The sequence below is a fragment of the Chiloscyllium plagiosum genome, chromosome 1, assembly GCF_004010195.1.
Source record: "Chiloscyllium plagiosum isolate BGI_BamShark_2017 chromosome 1, ASM401019v2, whole genome shotgun sequence".
In the NCBI taxonomy this organism is placed as follows: Eukaryota; Metazoa; Chordata; class Chondrichthyes; order Orectolobiformes; family Hemiscylliidae; genus Chiloscyllium; species Chiloscyllium plagiosum.
In genome coordinates this window covers 90,623,902-90,646,508 of record NC_057710.1, presented here as the reverse complement: position 1 = coordinate 90,646,508, position 22,607 = coordinate 90,623,902, and the positions used below count along the sequence as shown (strand labels likewise).

At 39.9% G+C, this 22,607-nt stretch overlaps 1 protein-coding gene across 5 annotated transcripts in view; it reads left to right on the top strand.

The window, feature by feature from the left end:
* The window catches only part of LOC122550611 (phospholipid-transporting ATPase VD-like), a 223,966-nt gene that overhangs the window by 168,705 nt on the left and 32,654 nt on the right, over positions 1-22,607 (top strand). For all 5 annotated transcript variants that reach the window (XM_043691638.1, XM_043691647.1, XM_043691617.1 and 2 more), the window contains 3 exons: positions 1,446-1,572; positions 3,724-3,908; positions 17,917-18,220. In XM_043691638.1, coding sequence (XP_043547573.1) covers positions 1,446-1,572; positions 3,724-3,908; positions 17,917-18,220 — 616 coding nt within the window. The remainder of the gene's footprint in view (positions 1-1,445; positions 1,573-3,723; positions 3,909-17,916; positions 18,221-22,607) is intronic.

Genomic DNA, 22,607 nt, shown 5'->3' with positions numbered 1-22,607 from the left:
TGTGTGCTTTTTGGACAAAATAGAATGTATCTGTGAATACAATTCTGAAATACTAATGAATGGAAACCTGCAATCCATTCTCAAAGATTACAGACTTAACAGAAATCTAAGTTTGTTCAATATATCATATCACTTGCAAGACGCTATGCTCTTTTGCGATAAATTCTGTGTCCTATGATCCTGCCCCACTAGCTACTATGGAAAATAAAGAACATGAAAGCATGGGAAGGGTTAAAGCATGAAGACCACCGGCAATCTCTAGTCTGTGGAAGGCAGGATGGGATAAGAATAGTGGAATGCTCTTACACCAATTAGCAGAGTAAGGTTAAGGCTAAAAGGTCACTATGGCGAGATGAGGTAACACAAGTAATAAAGCAGGTTTCTCTGTTAAGCGTTATTATGACAGGATTGGGACCATAAATATTTAGGACATGACATTAAAATATCTAATTAATAGTTAGTAGAGTCAGCTTGAGACAGGAGACTATTGTAATAGATGCAATAGCTAAGTATCTATCATGACAGGTTAGTCTGGAATGGAAGATCACTGTAGCAGAGTTAGCAATAAATATCTAACTGTGACATTAGAATAACATTAAGTAGAATGTACAACTAAAGAGATAATGGGAAGTAACATCGCTGGTTTATTGTGTAGCTAGAGTGAGGTACTTTGATTAATATAGTTGGACATGCAGATAAGCTAACAGAAACATGATAAAAAGAAAATAAACATCCATGGACCCTGAGGTTCGAGGGCATTCGAAAATCTGCTTTCTTAGTGTCATGGTTTTTTGTTTGCAAATAAAAGACCTACTTCTTGAAGAACTCTCTGCGTCTCCTGGTGATTCTCTGTATTTTCTCCAAAACGCTACCTGATGAAGAAGCAGCCCACCAAAAGCTAGTACTACCAAATAAACCTGTTGGACTATAACCTCGTATTGTGTGATTTTTAACTTGAGAACACTCAAAAGCTGGATTCTAATATCTTTGAGTAGTCTTAATACCATTCAGTGTCAGAAACAAATGAGTTATCTTGGAGATAGAATATAATTTGCTTGATTTTGTGCATTCCTGATTGTTTATTGATATCTTAATTCGGCAACTCCTGCCGATGTTCAGTCAGGAAACTGAAATGACATCATTGTGAAAACCTTGCAGATGTTCAGAAATACATAGCTTCATTGTCTGTTAAAACTGATAATTTCGTGTTTCCAAAGGTGATCATGTTGCATTTTGTGAAATGTGAAAGAAAACCCGACATTCATTCACCTTGGAATAAGTTAACTGTGTCAATATAAATAAATAAAAGAAAGTGCTAAAAAAATTATCAAATTCTCTTGTGACAATAGGTTATTCTTGTACAGATGTATAGTGCTCATGTTCATATTTAGATACTGTTGGGCTGAAGATGCCTCATTCTAAGCATCATACTTTCTTTTCTGTAGGTGATGAATGATTCTGAATACTCAAAGTGGCTACAATTTCATCTGTTAGCAGAGACAAGTATTGATAACCAAGAGGAGCTACTATTTGAATCAGCTCTTAAGCTGGAAACTAACCTAACACTGCTTGGTAAATAATTGCAAGAACAAAAGAATGGAATCATGCATATTGTTATAGCTGTTTGGCTTAACGTATTTATTTTAGTATTGTGTTAGGAATATATTCAAATTTTTTTCTGATTGTTTACTTGGTTGCTTACCTTGCTCAGCAGGTGGTAATTAATTCTATAGTTGGGACGTTTCTGATTCCCAGGAATTGGACTTGAAGGTGGAATCAGGAGGAAATTTTGAAATGCAGATGTTGGATCAGAGACCATCTTGACATAAATAGGCCATCCCTGGCAGCGGCGGGTAGACAATTTGAATATTTAAGTACCCACTTGTAGGTAGATTGCAGATGGATATCTTCCTGAGTGTAAAGCAAGCCCTCTTATTTTTCACACGAGGGCTGTTTCAGCCACAGCAGTTGCCACCAGCTGACTTGTGAAGGCTGTTCTTTTCCACAGGAATGGCTGGAAACTGTGGCCACATGCATGCATTAAATTCTAAAACTCCAAGAGAACCCTTGTATCCTTCTGCCTTTTGCAGTAACGTCTCGATCTTCTGGTATGCTGACAATTTTAGGCTTTCTCATTAAGGCAGTTTGGTGTCTCTTCTACCCATTATCCTGAATTGGATGTGTTCCTAGAGGTAACCTCTTAATTGGCCTGTTTCAGTAAGATTGCAAAAGCGGAAGGTCAGGAAGGATCAACAGGGTCACTGTCCATTTTTGATCGTGAATTCTCAAAATCGTCAAAGCCAGTAAAATTTCAGCCTATTGAAGCTGTTTTTGTGCATGTTAAAATGATTGTTTATATCTTTATTCAAATATATATGGATTGCTTAGATTGTGGGGGTTTGATTGTTTTTAGCTGATGAAGCTGGACTTATGATTGCATCTGCTGTAAAATACATACTTTTCTCAATTATTTTTAAGAAGAATTAAATCATCTTGTGTGCCATTGCAGGAGGACTGGGTTTTTCCCATTGTTCATGCCAGTCTGACATTTTAGACATTCCCTTTAACAAGTTAATAAGCGCAGTTGCAGAAAACCTCTCAAAGGGAATTAAGGTTACGTGTATTCTCAGGTGACAAAAGGTTAGAAGGTGGGAGGTTACTGGATCAATGAGCATAGCAACATTCCACCTTAAAGTCATAAAATTTGTATTTGTACAATGCTTTGATCTAAGGTGATATTTCACAGGTAAGTAGCAAAACTTATCATTTGGAAGGTAGAATTAATTGAAATAATAATGATCCTTTTTGCTTCTGAAGCCTCCCTCAGCACACCTTATTCTTCTGCCCCTTATTATAAAATCAAGACTAGGTTTTGGTTTAATAAACCTCAGGTTGAGAAAAGTTATCTATGAATGGTTCATGCACTGCCTGGTTGAGAATCTCTCTTTTTAAGGAGCTCGAAAGGCTTCAAATTGCAATGTGACAATGCAACCATTTAAAAAGAAATATTTGATTTGTGCGTCATTGGCAAGATCTTCCATTAATCTGAGCTTGCAAGGCCATTTCCAGGTGCACTCTATCACATTACATGTAGACCACGTAGGTTTAGCAGGAGTATTAGTAATGACTAGCTTTGAATTTCAGACTTTTGTATGAATGGAATTTAAATTTCACATGCTGCTGTTGTGGAATTTGAACTTGTATACCCAGAGCACTAGCCTCGTCCTCTGCATTACTAGTCCAATGACCTTACCACTAATGCCATCATTTCTCCATTGGTTTATATGCGTGCAATTCGCTTTCATAAATGTGTAAAGTTGGCAACAGGTGATAAAGTTTAGATACATGCCAAGATAAGGTTTGTAATATATTACATTCAACCACAGGACTATAGTAATGCCTCGTCCCCTGCATTACTAGTCCAATGACCTTACCACTAATGCCATCTCACCTGGTTTCCGTACACTTAAAACAGATCACATAAAGGCAGCAGAAGCAGTTTTCCATATGTCTGAACCTTAAATCCAGCAGCTTTGAAGATGATGAGGAATTGAATCTTGGAGTTGTTTTCATGTATTTCAATTAAGCTGTGAATTCATACTCTGATTTTAGATATATCAGAAAACATAATTCTCAATAAATAATCGTGACTAACTGTTTGAATCAATCAGTGTGATTTTGTGTGGAAATAACAAATATTGTAATTTCTAATTCTATGTTTAGGTGCTACGGGCATTGTAGATCGTTTACAGGAAGGTGTCCCAGAGACTATTATGGCACTTCGAAAGGCAAAGATAAAGATTTGGGTCTTAACAGGAGATAAACAAGAAACTGCTGTTAATATTGCCTATGCATCTAAACTCCTGGAAAGAAAAGACCATATTTTTACTCTTAACACGCAGAACAAGGTAAATGGAAACCTTTGTGCATCATGTTGTGTTGAAACATCAGTTATTACTAGACACGGGTGTTTAAAAATTTTAAAACTGAACAGACTGAAGTGTCTTATTGAAGATATTCTTAACAACTATAAAGTAACTGGAATTTAGTTATCACGACATCCATTTTGTCACTATTTTTTGCAGAAAATTTGGCTTTATTACCTGAAGTTCTGCTGTCTCTAACCAATCTAAGATCATTCTGGAGCAGAAAATCAGCTGCAAAGTCCTGTTTCCAAAAAAAATTATCATTTTTGACCACATCCACAGGAGCCATTTATTCTCAGTTCAGACAGGTCATATATGTTTTAGTATCCCAAATCAAAAACATCTATTCTTATGTCCCTACCCATAAACCCTATTCCCTTTTTATAGACCCCTCCATGAGCACATAGCTCTTACCATCTGCAACAGTCTTCTTCAGCTCTGGATTATGATCAACACCTGCACCACCAACAATCCCAAATTAAAATCTTGCTCATTTTTACCATTATTTTTATCAACCCACCTGTTTTTCTCTGTTTTGGATCCTGTATCTCTAATAAATCTCTGTATTCACTCCTCCCTTCTGAAAATCTATTCAATTTCTCTTACTTACTTACTAACTACTACTTCCTTTCCATGTTTTTCACAAGGTTCTGGAGCACAGGCCTTGCAAATGCATTCCTGTGGAACCATCTACTCAGTTTTCCATCAAACCCATATTGAAATCCCATTGATCAAAATTAACATGACATGTATAAGTGCTTCCTTGACATTTCTGCTGCCTTCAATACTATTAAGCACTCCATTCTCGTCAATTATCTCTACCCCACAGTTGATTTATTAGAATCGTTAGAATCCCTACACTGTGGAAACAGGCCTTTCGGCCCAACAAATCCATACCAACCCTCTGAAAAGTATCCTACCCAAACCCATTCACCTACCTTATTACTCAACATTGACCCCTGACTAATGCACCTAAGCTTAGCAATTTAGCATGGCCAATTCACCTAACCTGTATATCTTTGGACTGTGGGAGGAAACTGGAGCATCCGGAGGAAACCCACACGGACATGGGGAGAATGTGCAAACTCCACACAGACAGCCACCTGAGGCTGGAATCGAACCTGGGTCCCTGGTGCTATGAGGCAGCAGTGCAAACCACTGAGCCTGTAGTACTGTTCTATAGCACTGCCTCCTCTGGTCCTCTATTTCTTGCAATGTACGCAATATATCACCTGGAATAATTTTTCCTTTCATGTGTAAAGCCAGTTTTAGTTTATTTCAACATTCCATCTTTTACTTGTTCTGCATTACTGATCACCAATCCAGTTATAGCAATGAGAGTAGGAGCAGAGACTGACTGTGATCACAGCATTGAGATAGTTACCAGAGCCAGAGAAGGAGTTGGTCAGCAAATCTATCTGAAGCGTGATGAGTGGGAAAAGAAAAGTCAGTGATTGACAAAGGGGAGATTGGCTGCTTCACTGAGGGTCATGGCTTAGGACACCTGCTCCTGGCACATAATTCACACCTTGTAACATTTTTAATGCTATTTATCTTACGGAGCCAAATCTCTTGTCTCACTTTCACTGTTGACTTTCTGACCCCTTGGAAGCCTGTGCAGCGAATATAAAATTTAAATTGTGCAACCCAGGTAAAAGTGGCCTCGGCCTCTACCCAAATAGAAACTGATTCTTCTGTGCACATTTTTGAGAGAAAGCAGGTACAGCCAATCAAACAAGCCTTCCCTCCACTAAATCCCTCATTCCATTCTTCTGGATGACACGAATATTGGTAGGTGTTTAATTATGAAGGAGAAAATCTTAGGTTACAGGAAGATATAGGTGGGTTGGTCAGAAGGGCAGATCAATGGCAGATGGAATTTAACCCTGAAAAGTGTGAGGTGATACACTTGGGAACAAGATAAGGAAATACTCAATAAGTGACAGAATATTAGGAAGCTCGGAGGATGGTGGGATCTTGCGGTGCTTGTCCATAGATCCCTGAGGTGGCAGGACAGATTAATACAATAGTTACAGTGATGTACAGGAATTTGCCTTTATTAGTCGTGGCACAGATTATAAGAGAAGGGAGGTTATGTTTTACCGATGCAAAACTTTGATTAGGCCACAAATGGGGCACTGTGTGCAGTTCTAGTCGCTGCAGTATAGAAAGGATGTGATTTCACTGGAGGGGTTGTAGAAGAGATTCACCAGATGGTTGCCTGGGTTGGAGCATTTTCGCTATGAAGAGAGTCTGGACAGGCTCAGATTGTTTTCTTGAGAGACAGAAAAGGTTGAAGGGGTCACTTAATTGAAATGTGTAAGATTGAGGGGAATGAACAGGGTGGATTGGCAGCAGCTGTTCCCCTTAGTTGAAAGCTTAATAATGAGATGGCATAATTTTAAGGTGAAGGCAGGAGGTTTAGAGGGGATCTGAGAGAATATGTTTTCACCCATGGTGCTGGAAATCTGAAATACACTGCCTGGGAGGGTAGTTGAGACAGCAAACCTCTCAACCTTTAAAAATGTATGGATGAGCACTTGAAATGTGATGACATTCAAGGCCATGGAGAAGTGAGGACGGCACATGCTAGAGAGAAGAGTCAAAAAGTATGGTGCTGGAAAAGTACAGCTGGTCAGGCAGCATCCGAGGAGCAGGAGAGTCAATGTATCAAGTATTCCTGATGAAGAGCTTATGGTCGAAACGTCAACTCTCCTGCTCCTCAGATGCTGCCTGACGGCTGTGCTTTTCAAGGTCATGGGCCAAGCACTAAGGACCGAAGGGCCTGTTATGTTCTATATGACTCTATGTTGAAGCTTATCCTAGGAACAGGAGAGTTCATTTAGCCCCTTGAGCCTGCTACCCATTCAATATGATCATGGCTGATTTGAGGCCAAACTACATATGCCTGCCATACCCCAAATCCCTTCATACACTTGCATAATAAAAATTTGAGGAGAAAGTGAGGTCTGCAGATGCTGGAGATCAGAGCTGAAAATGTGTTGCTGGAGAAGTGCAGCAGGTCAGGCAGCATCCAGGGAACAGGAGAATCGATGTTTCGGGCATAAGCCCTTCTTCAGGGAAATTTGTCTATCTGAGATTTAAAATTCACAATTGAATTAGCATTGATCAGAATTTAAGAAAGAGAGCTCCAAACCTCCACTACTGTTTGTGTATAGACTATTAGGCTTGGGAGCAGAATTACACTAATTAGTCTGTTCCACTATTCACTCATGACTGATATCTTTCTCAACCCCATTTTCCAGCCTTCCTCCCATAACCTTTGACCCCTTTACTAATTAAGAGCTTATCTTTCTCTGTCCTTAATTCACTCAGTAGTTTGGTTTCCATAGCCCTATGTGACAATGAGTTCGACAGATTCACCACCACCTAGCTGAAGAAATTTCTCCTCCCCTCAGTTCTAAAGAGTCATCCCTTCACTCTGAGGCAGTGCCCTTGGATCCTCGTCTGTCCTACTACTGGAAGCATCTTCTCCATGTGCATTCAATCCAGGCCTTCTCAGTATTCTGTAAGTTTTTCAATCAGATACTCCCACATCATCTATCTAAACTCTACTGAGTACAAACAAGATTCCTCAACAGCCCTTCATCCGTGGGATCATGCTTGTCAACTTCCTGTGCACCCTCACCCAAAACCAGCACATCCTTTCTTAGATACGGGGCCCAAAACTGCTCACAATATTCCAAATGCAGTCTGACCATAACTTTACATCGCCTCAACATTACATACTTGTTCTTGCATTCTAGCTCTCTTGATATTGCATTTGCATTCCTAACTGCTAACTAAATCTGTGTGCTAATTGTAAGAGTGTCCTGAGCTTAGACTAATAAGTCCCTTTGTGGTTCGGATTTTTGAAGCTTTTCCCTAATCAGAAAATAGCCAATACTTCTATTCTTCCTATTAAAGTATATAACCTCACACTTTCCTACATTGTATTCCATCTGTCACTTCTTAACCCACTCTCCGACCTTCTCCAAGTTCTTCTGCAGTCTCTCCACTTCCTCAACACCTCCATCTATCTTTGTGTCAACTGCAAAATTAGCAACAATACCCTCAGTTCCTTCATCCAGATTATTAATCTATATTGTGAATAGTTGTGATCTCAACACCAACCTCTACAGAACTCCACAAGTCACCAACAGAAAAAGACTCCCTTTTATCACTACTGTTTGCCTTCTGCCAGTTAGCCAGTTCCCTATCCACACCAGTACTTGCCCCGAACATCATGCTCTTGCTTAACAACCTCCTGTGTGGCACCTTATAACAGGCTTTGTGGAGATCCAGATAGATTGCATCCATTGGCTGTCCTTTGTCTAACTTGTTACCTCAAAGAATTCTGATAGATTTGTGAAGCATTAGTAAAGGGATCAAAGGTTATGGGGAGAAGGCTGAAAAATGGGGTTGAGAAAGATATCAGCCATAATTGAATAGTGAAGCAGACTGAGCCAATTGGTGTAATTCTGCTCCTGTGCCGAATAGTCTACACACAATAGTGGAGGTTTGGAACTCTCTTCCTTAAACAGTAATGAAGCTATGCTGATTCAATCCTATTTTACTATGCACTTCTAAGTACACACCAAACTCATCCTTAATAATGGACTGTCCGAGGTCAGGCTAACCAGCCTATAGTTTCCTGTCTTTTGCCTCGCTCCCTTCTTAAATAGGGCTGTTATATTAACCATTTTCCAATCCCATGGACTCTCCCTGACTCCAAAAATTCTGAAAGATGACTAAAGTTGTCTCCACTATCTCCTTCAGAACTCTGGGGTATAATCTGTTTAGTGTATTTATCCACCTTTAGACCTCTCACTTCCCCCTCCTAAGTGATAGCCACTATATTCACCTCTGACTCCCCTGAAGTTCTTGGATGTTGCTGGTGTCTTCCATTGTGAAAACCAATACCAAGTACTTTATTCAGTTCCTCTGCCATTTTTTTTGCTGAAATGTAGAAGTGTTTTCTGACAACAATTTCTCTTTCCAATCCTCTCACTTCCTCCAAACCAAAGGAGTAGCCATAGGCACCCGAATGGGCCCCAGCTATGCCTGCCTCTTCGTCGTTCCTCACATTCTCCTGAATGGTCTGGCATTAATCCTTAGACTGTGACCCTTAATTTTAGAATCTTCAGTCAGTGGAAATAGTTCATCTTTATCAGCCTATCTTTCCCTATTAATATCCTGAAAACCTTGACTAGATCACCCTTTATCCTTCTAAATTCCGGAGAATAAGCTTAACATCTGAAGTCCTGGTATCATCCTTGCAAACCTGTATGGAACTCCCTCCAGGGCCAAAACACCCTTCCTAAGATTTGGTGTCTATTACAAGCAGACTAATGAACAATAGTTATAGTTAAATAATTAGTGATGGTTCAAACAGACCAGATGTTTCAGTCATATGATGAGGGTTTCTGGTTGAAACAGTTAGTTAATGTGGTGGTTTTGAAGATCTTTCATGAGAAATTATTTTATTATTGTAATAGTTGCACGTGGAGTTATTTGCATCAAGTTAAGCTTTAATGGGTTTGATTGTCTCCTGCGTTTAAAGCTGACTGAAGTAGACATCTCATACAAATCTGTAATTTTGGCTTGGGTGAATGTTAATACAATGCAAGGAGATGATGAGTTTGCTTTTGATTTGGTAATTGCTGCAATCTGGGGGTTGGTCATTTGCCTGATAGCAGGTTTGCGATGTAGAGCAACGCCAACAGCTCAATTCCCTTACAGTTTGAGGTTGCCATGAAGATCACCCTTTCTAAATCTTTCCCCTTGCCTGAGACATGGTGACCCTCAGCTTTAACCCACCATGAATTGTCTGCCATTATAGGAATATGGTGACTTTACTTCACCTTTTAGGTAATGCTGAAAATTTCTGGAGCAGTCATCTTTCCCAATCTGCATTTGATAGCAGTCATTTAAAGAATATCCAGCAATGGTCCATTTAAAAAAACGTAAACAAGGTTGTATAACTGAAAAAAAGATCCTCTGGACAAATTACAAGGAATTATTCGGATACAAAAATTTGAATTCTTCAGTAAAATTCTTCAATGTCTGCTATCTAATTCGGTAGTAGGGCTTTTGCCACAGGCATTGAAAATATTTAAACATAAAATTTGCAAAGCAGGATGGAAGGTTTCCTAGAGATATGAAGTTTATGGAAAGAACAACTACGTTGCTTATTGTACCAGTCATGCCTGTACATAAGTCTTCCACCCAGAGATAAAGCCACGAAGAACAATTGTACTTGTATTCTTGCAAATTCCCTTAAGTAGTAAAGCTGAGTTCCAAAATTTGTGAATTCATTGTCTGAAAGTTAGAACATAGAACAATACAGCACAGAACAGGCCCTTCGGCCCACGATGTTGTGCCGAACTTCTAACCTAGATTAAGTACCCATCCATGTACCTATCCAAATGCCGCTTAAAGGTCGCCAATGATTCCGACTCTACCACTCCCACGGGCAGCGCATTCCATGCCCCCACCACTCTCTGGGTAAAGAACCCACCCCTGACATCTCCCCTATACCTTCCACCCTTCACCTTAAATTTATGTCCCCTTGTAACACTCTGTTGTACCCAGGGAAAAAGTTTCTGACTGTCTACTCTATCTATTCCTCTGATCATCTTATAAACCCCTATCAAGTCACCCCTCATCCTTCGCCGTTCCAACGAGAAAAGGCCGAGAACTCTCAACCTATCCTCGTACGACTTCCTCTCCATTCCAGGCAACATCCTGGTAAATCTTCTCTGCACCCTCTCCAAAGCTTCCACATCTTTCCTAAAGTGAGGCGACCAGAACTCCACACAGTACTCCAAATGTGGCCTAACCAAAATTCTGTTGAGTTGCAACATCACTTCATGACTCTTGAATTCAATCCCTCTGCTAATGAACGATAATACTCCATAGGCCTTCTTACAAACTCTATCCACCTGAGTGGCAACCTTCAAAGATCTATGTACATAGACCCCAAGATCCCTCTGTTCCTCCACCTGACTAAGAACCCTACCATTAACCCTGAATTCCGCATTCTTATTTGTTCTTCCAAAATGGACAACCTCACACTTGGCAGGGTTGAACTCCATCTGCCACTCCTCAGCCCAGCTCTGCATCATATCTAAGTCCCTCTGCAGCCGACAACAGCCCTTCTCACTGTCCACAACTCCACCTACAACTGACATGCACTCTGTTAGGTTATTACACAAAAATAGAAGTTAACTTCCTCTTTTTAACTTTTCATTTTTGTCATTCACTGATCATCTTGTCTCAAACCATCTGCTCTCTAGGAACATTTTTAGTTTAAACTTCCAAGACACCTCAGAGGATAACATTACAAGATGTTGATAGATTAGGTGAATGGGCAAAACTGTGGCAGATACATTTTAATATAAGCATGAGGTTGTCCATTTCAGATTGAAAAGGAAAAGATCAAGTTTTTTTTAGAAGACTTAAAGTGGATGTTCCAATGGGAATTGGGGTTCAGGTCCACAGCTCTTTAAAATTCCATGCACAGGTATTGACAATAGTCAGAAAGGCTAGTGGAATGTTAGCCTTCATGTGAAGGGCTGGAGTATAAGGATTCAGACGTTATCCTGCAGTTACACAAAACCCTGTATAGAATGCACTCAGAGTTCTGTGAGTATGTCTGCTTGTAACACCCCAAGAATGATCAGCTCTAGACTTAGCTGAGCTTCTGTCTGTGACTTCAATATCTCCTAAAAAGTCTGATTCCTGAAAAGAGACTTGTGTTGCCTGCAAAATGAACCCATTCCTTATAGCAGCAATTTGATTGTGACTGAGCTCCTGCAAAAGAAGCTTCTAGTCAATTGAAAAAACCTCATCCAAAAGTTAACTTGCTGGACGGTCCAGTTAATGTGAACTAACATCTTTGATTTTAAATCATTTGTAACTTCTCTGCTTTCCCTTTTCCTTTCTTTGTTGGAAGGATGTGTGTATGATTCTATTTTACAAACCATTTCACCTGGTTTTTGACTGCAGTAATAAGCCCTATTTTATTTTAACCCCAAATAATGTTTTTTTTTAAATACAAAGATTTTAGGGAAATGCACTTTTCTTTTCCCTTTTTTTAACATTAACATTAAAATTAAAAAATAGAAACTATCTCTGTTATGTACAGAAGTCAGTAACAGGAGAAAGTCCAAAGATGTGCAGGTGGATTAGCCATGGGAAATAGAGTTACAGGATAGGGTAAGGGGAATGCGTCTGGGTGGGATGCTCTTCAGAGGTCGGTGTGGATTTGATGGGCAAATGGCCTGCTTCCACACTGTAAGCATTTTATAATAAGTCAATCACTTCTCCATCTTGCCTGTGACACTTGGCACAGCTGAGCTATATGGAGTTTTCTTGAGTAAGAATAGTCTTTTAGATGGGGATGGAAAAAGAAAGAAAAGGAAATAAATTGAAAATGATTTGTTTGTGTGTTCGAGCAAGGGTTCGGGTCAAGTCGTCCTTTCACTCTAAATCTCCTGTGCAACATGTTTTTGGAAACCAAAAGAACAGTTGTGTAATGTGATTTGCATTTTGCTGATTCATTCAGGTTTTGTTTTAAGTTTTCTAATTTGGTATCCAGCTGTTATCTTATACCTTTCTCCATTATTTTTGTGGAGGTGGAAAGTAGTTAGTGAGTTTGATGGAATGTGTATAATTGTTATCATTGACAAAAAAAGCAACTGAGTGGAATATTTCTTTTCCCTTCTCAGTTTTGATCTCTTGAATTTAGATTAGATAGTTTTGATAGAGACAGTGTTTCAGTTTGATCTGAATTGATGCCATGTTTAATTTGCTTCTGTGCCAGGTTCACCTGATCAACAAAGTGAAAATTCCTCCAAAATGTACAAAACATCCAAATGCAATTCGAAATTGGAATTAAGATTAAAATATATTATTCTTTTTGTTTTGAATTGTGCTTGTCTTTAGTTAATGACTGAAGGAAACATGAATGCAGCCAGCAGTCCAACATGTTTGGCTCGCGTTCACTGGGCATATGGAGATCTGTTTATTCGAAGTCAGCTTAATTACCAAGGTTCAGAGTCAAAAGTTAGATGAATCACAAATGTTATTCTGTCTTGAAGCAAAATAATGACAGCCTGTACCTAATTCTATTTCTTGGCGTGATTATTTGCTTTAAGCATTTTCGGATTTGGCACAGTGCATATTCATAGTAAACTTTCTGATTTGGAGCAAGTTCTGAATTTGCTTCCAGGAAACCAAGCGTGATAAATTACTACAGAAAAAGTTTACTGATGCGCAGTACTTTTTTTGACATTTGTCCTGAATTTCTCTTGTCCTAATCCATGCTCTTGATGAGAACAGAAATGTACAGATATTTAGAAAATAACTAATTCAATGTAGGATTAGTTGGACCAGTCAAAGGTTTGCCTCTGTTCCTTAACAGTGTCGAAGAGTGTGGCGCTGGAAAAGCACAGCGGGTCCAGCAGCATCCAAGGAGCAGGGGAGTTGATGTTTCGGGCATAAGCCCTTCTTCAGGAATGTGGTGTTATAGGTTTTACACCTCTTGCGGTGGCAAGGAAAGTGCCGAGTGTGGAGGGTGAGTTGGTAGGGGGCATAGACCGAACAAGGGAGTCAGAGCGGGAATGATCTTTGTGGAATGCAGAAAGAGGTGGGGAGGGAAATAGGTATCTGGTGGTGGGGTCTGATTGTAGGTGGAGAAATGGTAGAGGATAATACACTCTTTCGGATATTAGTGGGATGGAAAGTGAGGACAAAGGGGCGTTCTATCCATGTTGCAGTTGGAGGAGTGAGGTTCAAGGACAGAGGTGCAGGAAGTGGAGGAGATCCCTGGAGAACACTGTTGATCATGTGGGAGGGGAAATTGTGGTCCTTGAAATAGCAGGCCATCTGGGATGCCCTGGAGTGGAATTGCTCCTCCTGGGAGGAGATATCGCGGAGGCAGAGGAACATCTCTGGGACGCACACACCATACAACCCCACCGACAACTTCAACTCCCCCTCTCATTCCGCCAAGGACATTCAAGTGCTGGGCCTCTTCCACCGCCTTCTTCCGTTGTATCTCCTCCCAGGAGGAGCAATTCCTTCTATTTCCAATATTGTAGTTTCCTCTCCCATATGATCAACAGTGCTCTCCAGTGCATCTCCTCCACTTCCCGCAACTCTTCCCTTCAACCCCACCCCTCCAACCGCAACAAGGATTGAAAGCTCCGGTTCTCACCTTCCACCCCACTAATATCCAGATATTGTACGTTATCCTCTGTCATTTCTGCCACCTACAGTCAGACCCCATTACTTATTTCCCTTATTTCCCTCCCCACCCCTATTTGTGTTCCACGGAGCCCATTCCCTCAGTGACTCCCTCGTTAGTTACATGCTCCCCCACCAACCCACCCTCTACACCTGGCCGCAAGAGGTGTAATACCTGCAGCCACACCTCCCCCCTCACCTCTGTCCAAGGCCCCAAAGGATCTTTTCACATCCGGCAGAAACATGCCCTCGTATCCACCCACCTCATCTACTGTGTCCGTTGCTCTTGATGTAATCTCCTCTGCGTCAAGAAGACAGAACGCCAATTCGTAAAGTATTTCAGGGAACATCTCTGGGGGACACACCCAACAGTCCCACCACCCTGTGGCCAACCACTTTAATTCCCCCTTCCACTCCACTAAAGGTCTGCAAGTTCTGGGCCACCTCCACTGCCAAATCCAAGCCACCTGACATCTGGAGGGAGAACATCTCATCTTCCGCCTCGGGATCCTTCAGCCACATAACATCAACGTCGACTTCACTAGTTTCTAAATCTCCCCTCCCCCACCTCATCCCAGATCCAGCCCTCCAGCTCGGCATCACCCTCTTGATCTGTCCATCTTCCTTCCTACCTATTTGCTCCATCCTCCCCACCTACCTATCACGGTCACCCTCCCACACCTGCATCCACCTATTGCCTTCCCAGCCAACTTCCTCAGGCGCACTCCCACACTCCTATTTATGCCCCCTCCGCCCACCACCCCCAAACATTCCTCATGAAGGGCTTATGCACAAAAGGTCAACTCTCGTGGTCCACGAATGCTGCCTGACCTGCTGTGCTTTTCTCGCGCCACACTTTTTAACTCTAGCTCTCCATCTGCAGTCCTCACTTTCTCTCTGTTCCTTAATAGTCTATTATTGATTGTGGAAAAGGAGACCTGTGTAGGACACTCTTTTTCCTGATCAGGAAAGAGCCACAGACTGGCACATTACTTGGTGACTGAGCTGTGGGAATATAGTAGGATGATTTTCACATGCTGTCAAGGGCAGCCTCTGGTGGTCAAGGTTAAGTGATGCTACCTTCAAGCTGTACTCTTGTTTGGTTGCTTTGAATCAATAAAATATCTTTGTACTTCTGAAATATGAGGTTTTCCATTTTCTGTTTTCTCCATCGCTATTTACAGATCATTCAATGTCTTGTGTATGTCTGTTCATTTTGTGAATTTTCATTTTTTCTTTTATTCTATTATTTTATGATAACAGTTAATCTTTCGTATCCTTCAGTTCAGATGCTGAGCCTACACCAGAAAAATTGACTTCTTTCAGCTCCACTGACACTACTCAACATGTTTATTGCTATCAGCATATTCTGTCTCCTTTTCATGTGACATTGTCCTTTAATTGGTTTATACTTGTTTAATTTTTCTAATTTCTATAAATATCTTTTAAAAAGCTGTAAGGAAATCCTGAACTAACTGCTGTTGAAAACATTAGAAGAACAATAAAGGTTATTTACTAGTAAATAGAATTTATACAATGCTTAATAATTAGAATGCCTCTAGCTTTCAAATTGAATGCAATAAATGTTAATTCTTTCTTTAAACATTACTTTTATATGTTCTATAATTAAATCACCACAGGGTAAAATATTTAAAGGGAATATGCATCTTGCAGAATTTTCCAGAAATCTTAAATATGATTGTCATTTGTGATGTTTCCAACAAATTATAACATGCCTTACTTTAGCAGTCCACATTTCAAAACCAAAGCAAAATGTCTACTGTTAAATATGATTCAATGATTGGGCAGCACATGTTGAACAATCCTGAATACATTGATAGCCAAACTGGCAACCAGTTTAAGATAATAAGCTCATAACATGACTCCTTTATGCTTACTGACACCCATTCTCTGCAAACAAAATAAATGTGTTTAATGTGTGTAGAAACACATTGAAAGGTCTTAGCCAATCAGTGTTGATTTGCCTGCTTCTCTTGTGGTATAAATTGATGTTCGTTTGAAATTTTGAATGTTTTACATTTGTACTGATGAGTGCAAGATGAAAAGCTTCAGTGGTACATAACTCTTTTCAGCAATATTCAAATTGCTATTGTATAAGATTGAATATAATTGAAGAGAATTAATATATTGACCATAAACTATCATAGTGGGATACATGTCGTCAAATGGTCTTATGTTGCTGTGTGTATTTTCTTGAATATTCATGGGATGTGTGGAAAGACCATAATTTGTTTCTCATCCTTATTTGTCCTTGAGAAGGCATTGGTGAGTCAATTTCTTCAACTGCTGCACTTCACATAGTGTGTACACACCCACAAGGTTGTTAGGAAGGAGTATCCAGGATTTCGGCCCAGCAACTATAAAGAAATGGCAGTATATTTCAAAGTCGGGATGATTAGTGGCTTGGAGGGAAACTTGTAGTTGATGGTGTTCCCAGGCTTCTGCTGTCTTTGGACCTGTAAGTGAAAGGTCACAGATGTGAAAGTCGCTGTCAAAGTAGGCTTAATAAGTTGTTGTAATTCATCTTGTAGATTATTTATTCTGCTGTCAGTATGCATCGGTGGTAGAGGGAGTGCATGGTTAAAGTGGTTTATGGGATGTTAATCAAGTGGCTGCTTTGTCATCCATGGTGTCAAGTCTCTCGAGTGTTGGTAGAGCTGCACTCATTCAGGCAAGTCACACTCATAACTTCCGCTTGGTAGATGGTGGACAGGCTTTGCAACAAGTAATTCATTTCCTGACTACTCAAAGTTTCCAGCCTCTGACCTGTTCTTTTAGTAACAATATTAGTATAGCTGATCTCATTAAAGCTTTGGTCAATGGTAACTCCCTTGAGGTTCACAGTGGTAAAGTTAAGAATGATAAAACCATTGAATGTGAAGAGGGGGTGTGCTGGAGATAGTCATTATCTCCACTTGTGCCATGCAAATCTCGCTTACTATATATCAGCCCAACCTGAATGTTTTCTAGGTATTTTTTGCACGCAGGCAAGGACTGCCTCAGTATGTAAGGAGTTGCGAATCATACTGAATATTCCATTCATTGGCAAACATTTTAAATTCTGACCTGTCTGATGAAAAGAAACTGTTGAAACTGCTGAAGATGGTTGCTATACTGAGCAACTCCAGCAGCATTGCCCTGGACTTAGATAATTAGCTTCTCACAATCATCTTCCTTTATGCTGACCCATCAGTCTGACCTGTATATACTTTGCCCCTTGATTTCCATTGCCTTGAATTCACTAGGATTCATTAATGCCACAAGCAGTCAAATGATGTCTTGGTGTCAAGAAAAATCACCCTTGCCCAACACTTGATGCAGACATGGACACAGAGCTGAATTCAAAACTGTAATGAGATATGGAGCAGGGTGGCCCTAATGTCTTCTACATTGTACAACAGTGAACTATAAGTTAGTCATTCAAGTACCCACAGTTAATGCAAGAGAACTTCAGATAAGTATATTTAGCCAACATCTTTTATTCTTCGTTGAACCTCGACCTACGCAACTAATATTAATGCTTGATTATATCAACTGACAATCAAATGACTTCAGATGATTTTGCAAATCTTTTTCTACAAGCACTTTTTTTCTGCTTTTCATCTCCGAACAAAATGTCTTCCTTGATTTTGAGTGAAACTCCTGTGTAATGTCCTGCCCCAATCTTCTGTTTGAAAATTTCTAGGAGTCTGATACTCATCTGTTTCTCTTGTTACAGGAAGTTTGTGAAGACATGATTAATAAAATTATGGCAGAAATCATAGAGAAGGCCACTGCTGAAAGGAACATTTCTGATGTCAATGGCCATCCTGCCTCTTCAGCTTGTGAGACCAAACCTCATATTGGTTTGGTTATTGATGGAAAAACTTTAGAATTTGTGCTACATGAAAGTCTGCAAGACAGGTTTCTGGAACTTACTCAACGATGCCGTGCTGTTATATGCTGCAGATCAACACCATTGCAGAAGAGCGAGATTGTCCATCTAGTGCGCACTAAGCTGAAAGTCATGACTCTAGCCATAGGTAAATTAGTATAATGGAATTCTCCTGCATAATCTTTGTTGCGTAACTATTTGTAGGAATTGTCCTAAGATATATTTAAATGATAAGTGTACTGTGTGTACTATAGCAGGATGTAAGAGTGATGTATCAAGTGAAAAACTCCTGCACTCTAATATCTCTAAATCATGGCAACAGGCACTTCACAACTGGGATTGGGGAAAGAATCACACTTTTCTCCTCTCACTGCTCCCTCTGTAGAAAATTTATAATTAATTTTAAATAGTATATTAGTATAAACATCGGTATACACAGTAACTTTGTATTTACTTAAAATAGATAATACTATCCTGCTGGTTAGTGTTGATGGTTATACTTCACTCATGCTTCCATGCATCCATCATCCACATATCTTTCTGTTCATTTTTTTCTCGTGTACCTAGTTTCATCTTAAGTGCATCTTTGCTAGTTATCTCAATCACTGCTGTGGCAGTAGGTTCCATATGTAAACTGTTGATATGCCATTTGTAACTGTTGGTATAGCAATATGCTACCTATTTTGTGTGAAAAATGAAGAGTGTTAATTTTAAAACAAGCCCAACTAATGGAAACAGGGCTGCAAAAATGGCACGTAATGATCTCCTAGCCTATTGTACATGTAATTTTTGTTACTGCACAACAAAGTGGGTGAAAGTAATCAAAATTCTATGTATATTATGATGCTGATCTGAAATAAAAACACAAAATATTGGAAATACACAGAAGGTTATGGCACCATAATTGCAAACAATTAAAGTTAACATTTTACCTGCGATCTTTCAGCTTGGAACATGTATACATAAACAATAAGAGTTGCACCCTTTTTTCTCCTCTTCCTCATTGTCAAAAAAAAACCAAACACCTCGAGACAAAGCAATGATTTATGTAATGCTTTTTCCCACTTAGTCAACTTTACTTGTTGTTCATAACATCATCTCAATATTGGCAAGACTAAACCCAGATTGGATTACACCTTTATGTTCTGCAAATTTGACCCAGCTTTCTGGTGGCTGATTATTTTAATTCACCACCTTGCTCTCACATTGACATTTCTGACCTTGACCTACTACGCTGTTTAAGGGCAGCTCAATGTAAGCTTGAGAAACAGCTCCTCTTCTTTCAATTAGACACTTCAGAAGTTCAAGGACTCAACATTGTATTCAAAAATTTCAGATCATGTGGCGGCACAGTGGTTAGCACTGCTGCCTCACAGCGCCAGAGACCCGGGTTCAATTCCCGCCTCAGGCGACTGACTGTGTGGAGTTTACACGTGTGGAGTTTACATGCTAAATTGCCCATAGTGTTAGGAAAGGGGTAAATGTAGGGGTATGGGTGGGTTACACTTCAGTGGGTCGGTGTGGACTTGTTGGGCCGAAGGGCCTGTTTCCACACTGTAATGTAATCTAATGTAATCTAATCTAAATCATAATCTATGGTCCACTTTGTTCCTTGTTTTATTATTTTAGGAGCATCTTTTGTTTCTTTGTTCTTGCCCCATCATCATTCCCTTTGACCCTATAAAAAGACATTCAGTTTCTCCTCATATTCACTGTATCACTGACTTTCCTTTTGGCCTTATCCCAATTACATCTTGCTCACAGAATCTCAATTGTGACAGTGCAGAAGGAGACTATTCAGTCCATCGTACCTGCACTATCTCCCTGAGCATTTAGACCTAGTGCCAATTTCCTTCCTTTAACCATGTAACTCTGCATATTGTTTTAATTTAAATAATGATCCAATAACCTTTTGAATGCCTCAATTTAACCTGTCAGTACGTTCAAGTAGTGTGTTCCAGAACTCAAAACACATTGCCTATCTTAACCTTTCCCAGTCACAAGTCTCTCTCCTCAGATTCTGCCATGACCTTTTGAGTAATTCCAGCCTTCCTGGTTTTTGAGTGAAATTAACATCACCTTAACGGAAAAGGTAGTTTTTGACTAATATATATCTGTTTTTCAGTAAAATCAAGAACGTGTTTTGAAGGAAACCTTGGCCACATATTGTAAATTTGACTGTCTGGAATGCTCTATGTTTGCACTTCACAGGGCTCCTTAATGGAGACCTATTTGTCCTGTAGATCAGATATTAAGGAATTACAAAATGAGACACTCCAAATTTGATTGGCTCTGCTCAGATTTTTGATACCAATGTCATTGCAGTGAATCCATTTGAAACCTGGAACAAAATCAGAAATTGCTAGAAAAAACTCAGCAGGTCTGGCAGCATCCTTGGAGAAAAAAACAGTTTATGCTTGGCTCCAGTGACCCCTTGGTTCTAAAAATGGGTCATGTTAACATTTCAGGTCCTGTGACCATTGAACCCAAATATAAACTCAGCATTTTCTCCAAGGATTCTGCCAGACCTGCTGAGTTTTTCCAGCAACTTCTGATTTTGTTTCTGATTTCCAGCAGCTGGAGCTTTTTGGTTCTTGTGTTTTCCATTTGAAACCTACTTTCATTTTGTTTATAGTCTCGTGTTGTTAGTTAATCATCTAAGCAAACCTCTGTCCAGCACAGATATTTTTATTTTCCTGAGAGTGTACATGTTTTCATTGCAGATAAAAAGTCATAGGTGTAAATTTGTAGCTTTGATTACTGTTTTGTTTATATGTGTAATTTTGATGTTGCCTTCAGAATTATGTCTTTTGGTTTTTAAGATATTCCCCCCCTGCTGAGAATAGAGCTTGAAGATTGAAGACAAAGAAGGAGCTACAAGCAGTTTTCTCCCAGTCTACTCCCAACCTTTTTGTTTCAGTTCATTGACATTTCATCAGATCTTTCACAGGGAAATTAGAATCATAAATTGGTAGGCAAAGATATAACACAACAATACAACACTGGCATCCATCTTCCTTGGGTAATGATAGACACCATGGGCACAATCTCTCACTTCTCGGTTGAATGTCACCTTTATGGGTTGGAGGCTGACTCATGAAGGGAGTACCTTGGGCTAAGGGAGTTTTTTTTTTAGTTTTCGGTGGGCTCTCTTTTCCACCATCCGGTCACTTATTTTATTCTCTACTATTTCTATGCCCCCTCTAACTGTTTGTCTCCAGGCATTTGGCCAACCGCAAGTCCTTCCCCTCCATCAATTCCAATCCCAGGCAACTTGAGGTTGTCTTCACAGACATTCTTGTATCTCAGATGTGGGTAATTTGTTGGTCTCATGCCAAAAGCCAACTCACCAAACATGGAACCACTTTGAGAATGCTGTGGTCATCTATTTGATTCAAATGACCCTGTGAATTGAGTTGTTGAGCTCTTCCCTTACCCCCAACCATCTGTTCTGAGGAAGGGTCATTGGAACCAAAATGTTAATTGTGCTTTCTCTCCATAGCTGCTGTCAGACCTGCTGATTTTTTCCAGAAACTTGTTTTTGTACCTGATTTGCAGCACCCATAGTTCTTTTGGGTTTTTGTAAAACCTAATCCCTGCCTTGATTTACATGTGTTCAGTGCAAGAATGTTTGGCAGTCACTGTAGAAAAGGCTATAATGCTAAAGGGCGTACAGGTGCACAAATTGTTCAGTATAGTAGGGCAGTTTGAGAATGTGTGATTATAAATGAATGTCGTGTTCTAGGTTATAAATAGAATAACAGAGTACAACAGAAAACTATGGTGACCATAGTTTTCAGCCCTTTGCGTCTGCTATGCCATTCAATGAGATCTTTACCAGCAGATAAAGGCAGAATGATGGTCATCCTAGATAAATCTGATTACATCCAAAAAGCACAACAACTACTTGCAGATATCAACACCTACCAAATGAAGGAATTTGACCCCACACCACAACTCACCAATAGGATAAATAACACACAAAGGAATCTACAAAAAAACGGACAGATAACCAGAGCTGACCTACAAAGAATGAAACCGGAAAGCAACAACACCCCCAGATTCTATGGATTACCTAAAGTACACAAACCAGACATCCCACACAGACCCATAGTATCACTGCCAGGGACACCATCATACAAACTGGCCAAAGAACTACAACAGAAACGGAAACACCTGGTCAGTGGATCCAAACACTCTATACAATCAACACAGGAATTCTTGGACATCATCAGAAATATACACATAGACAAAGAAGAAACCAGGACGCTGAACCTATCAACAAAGACGGCATACTCAAACTACTGGACTTGTGCCTCACAACACACTTCACATTCAACAACCAGATATACGAACAAATCAACGGAACACCCATGGGATCACCAATCGCGGGACTCATAGCAGAGGCAGTTATGCAAAGGTTAGAACAAACAGTCCTACCACAAATTCAACACAAACTCTGGGTCAGATATGTCGATGACACGTTTGTAATCATTAAAAACACAGAAATAGAAAAAAACACACCGGATCATCAA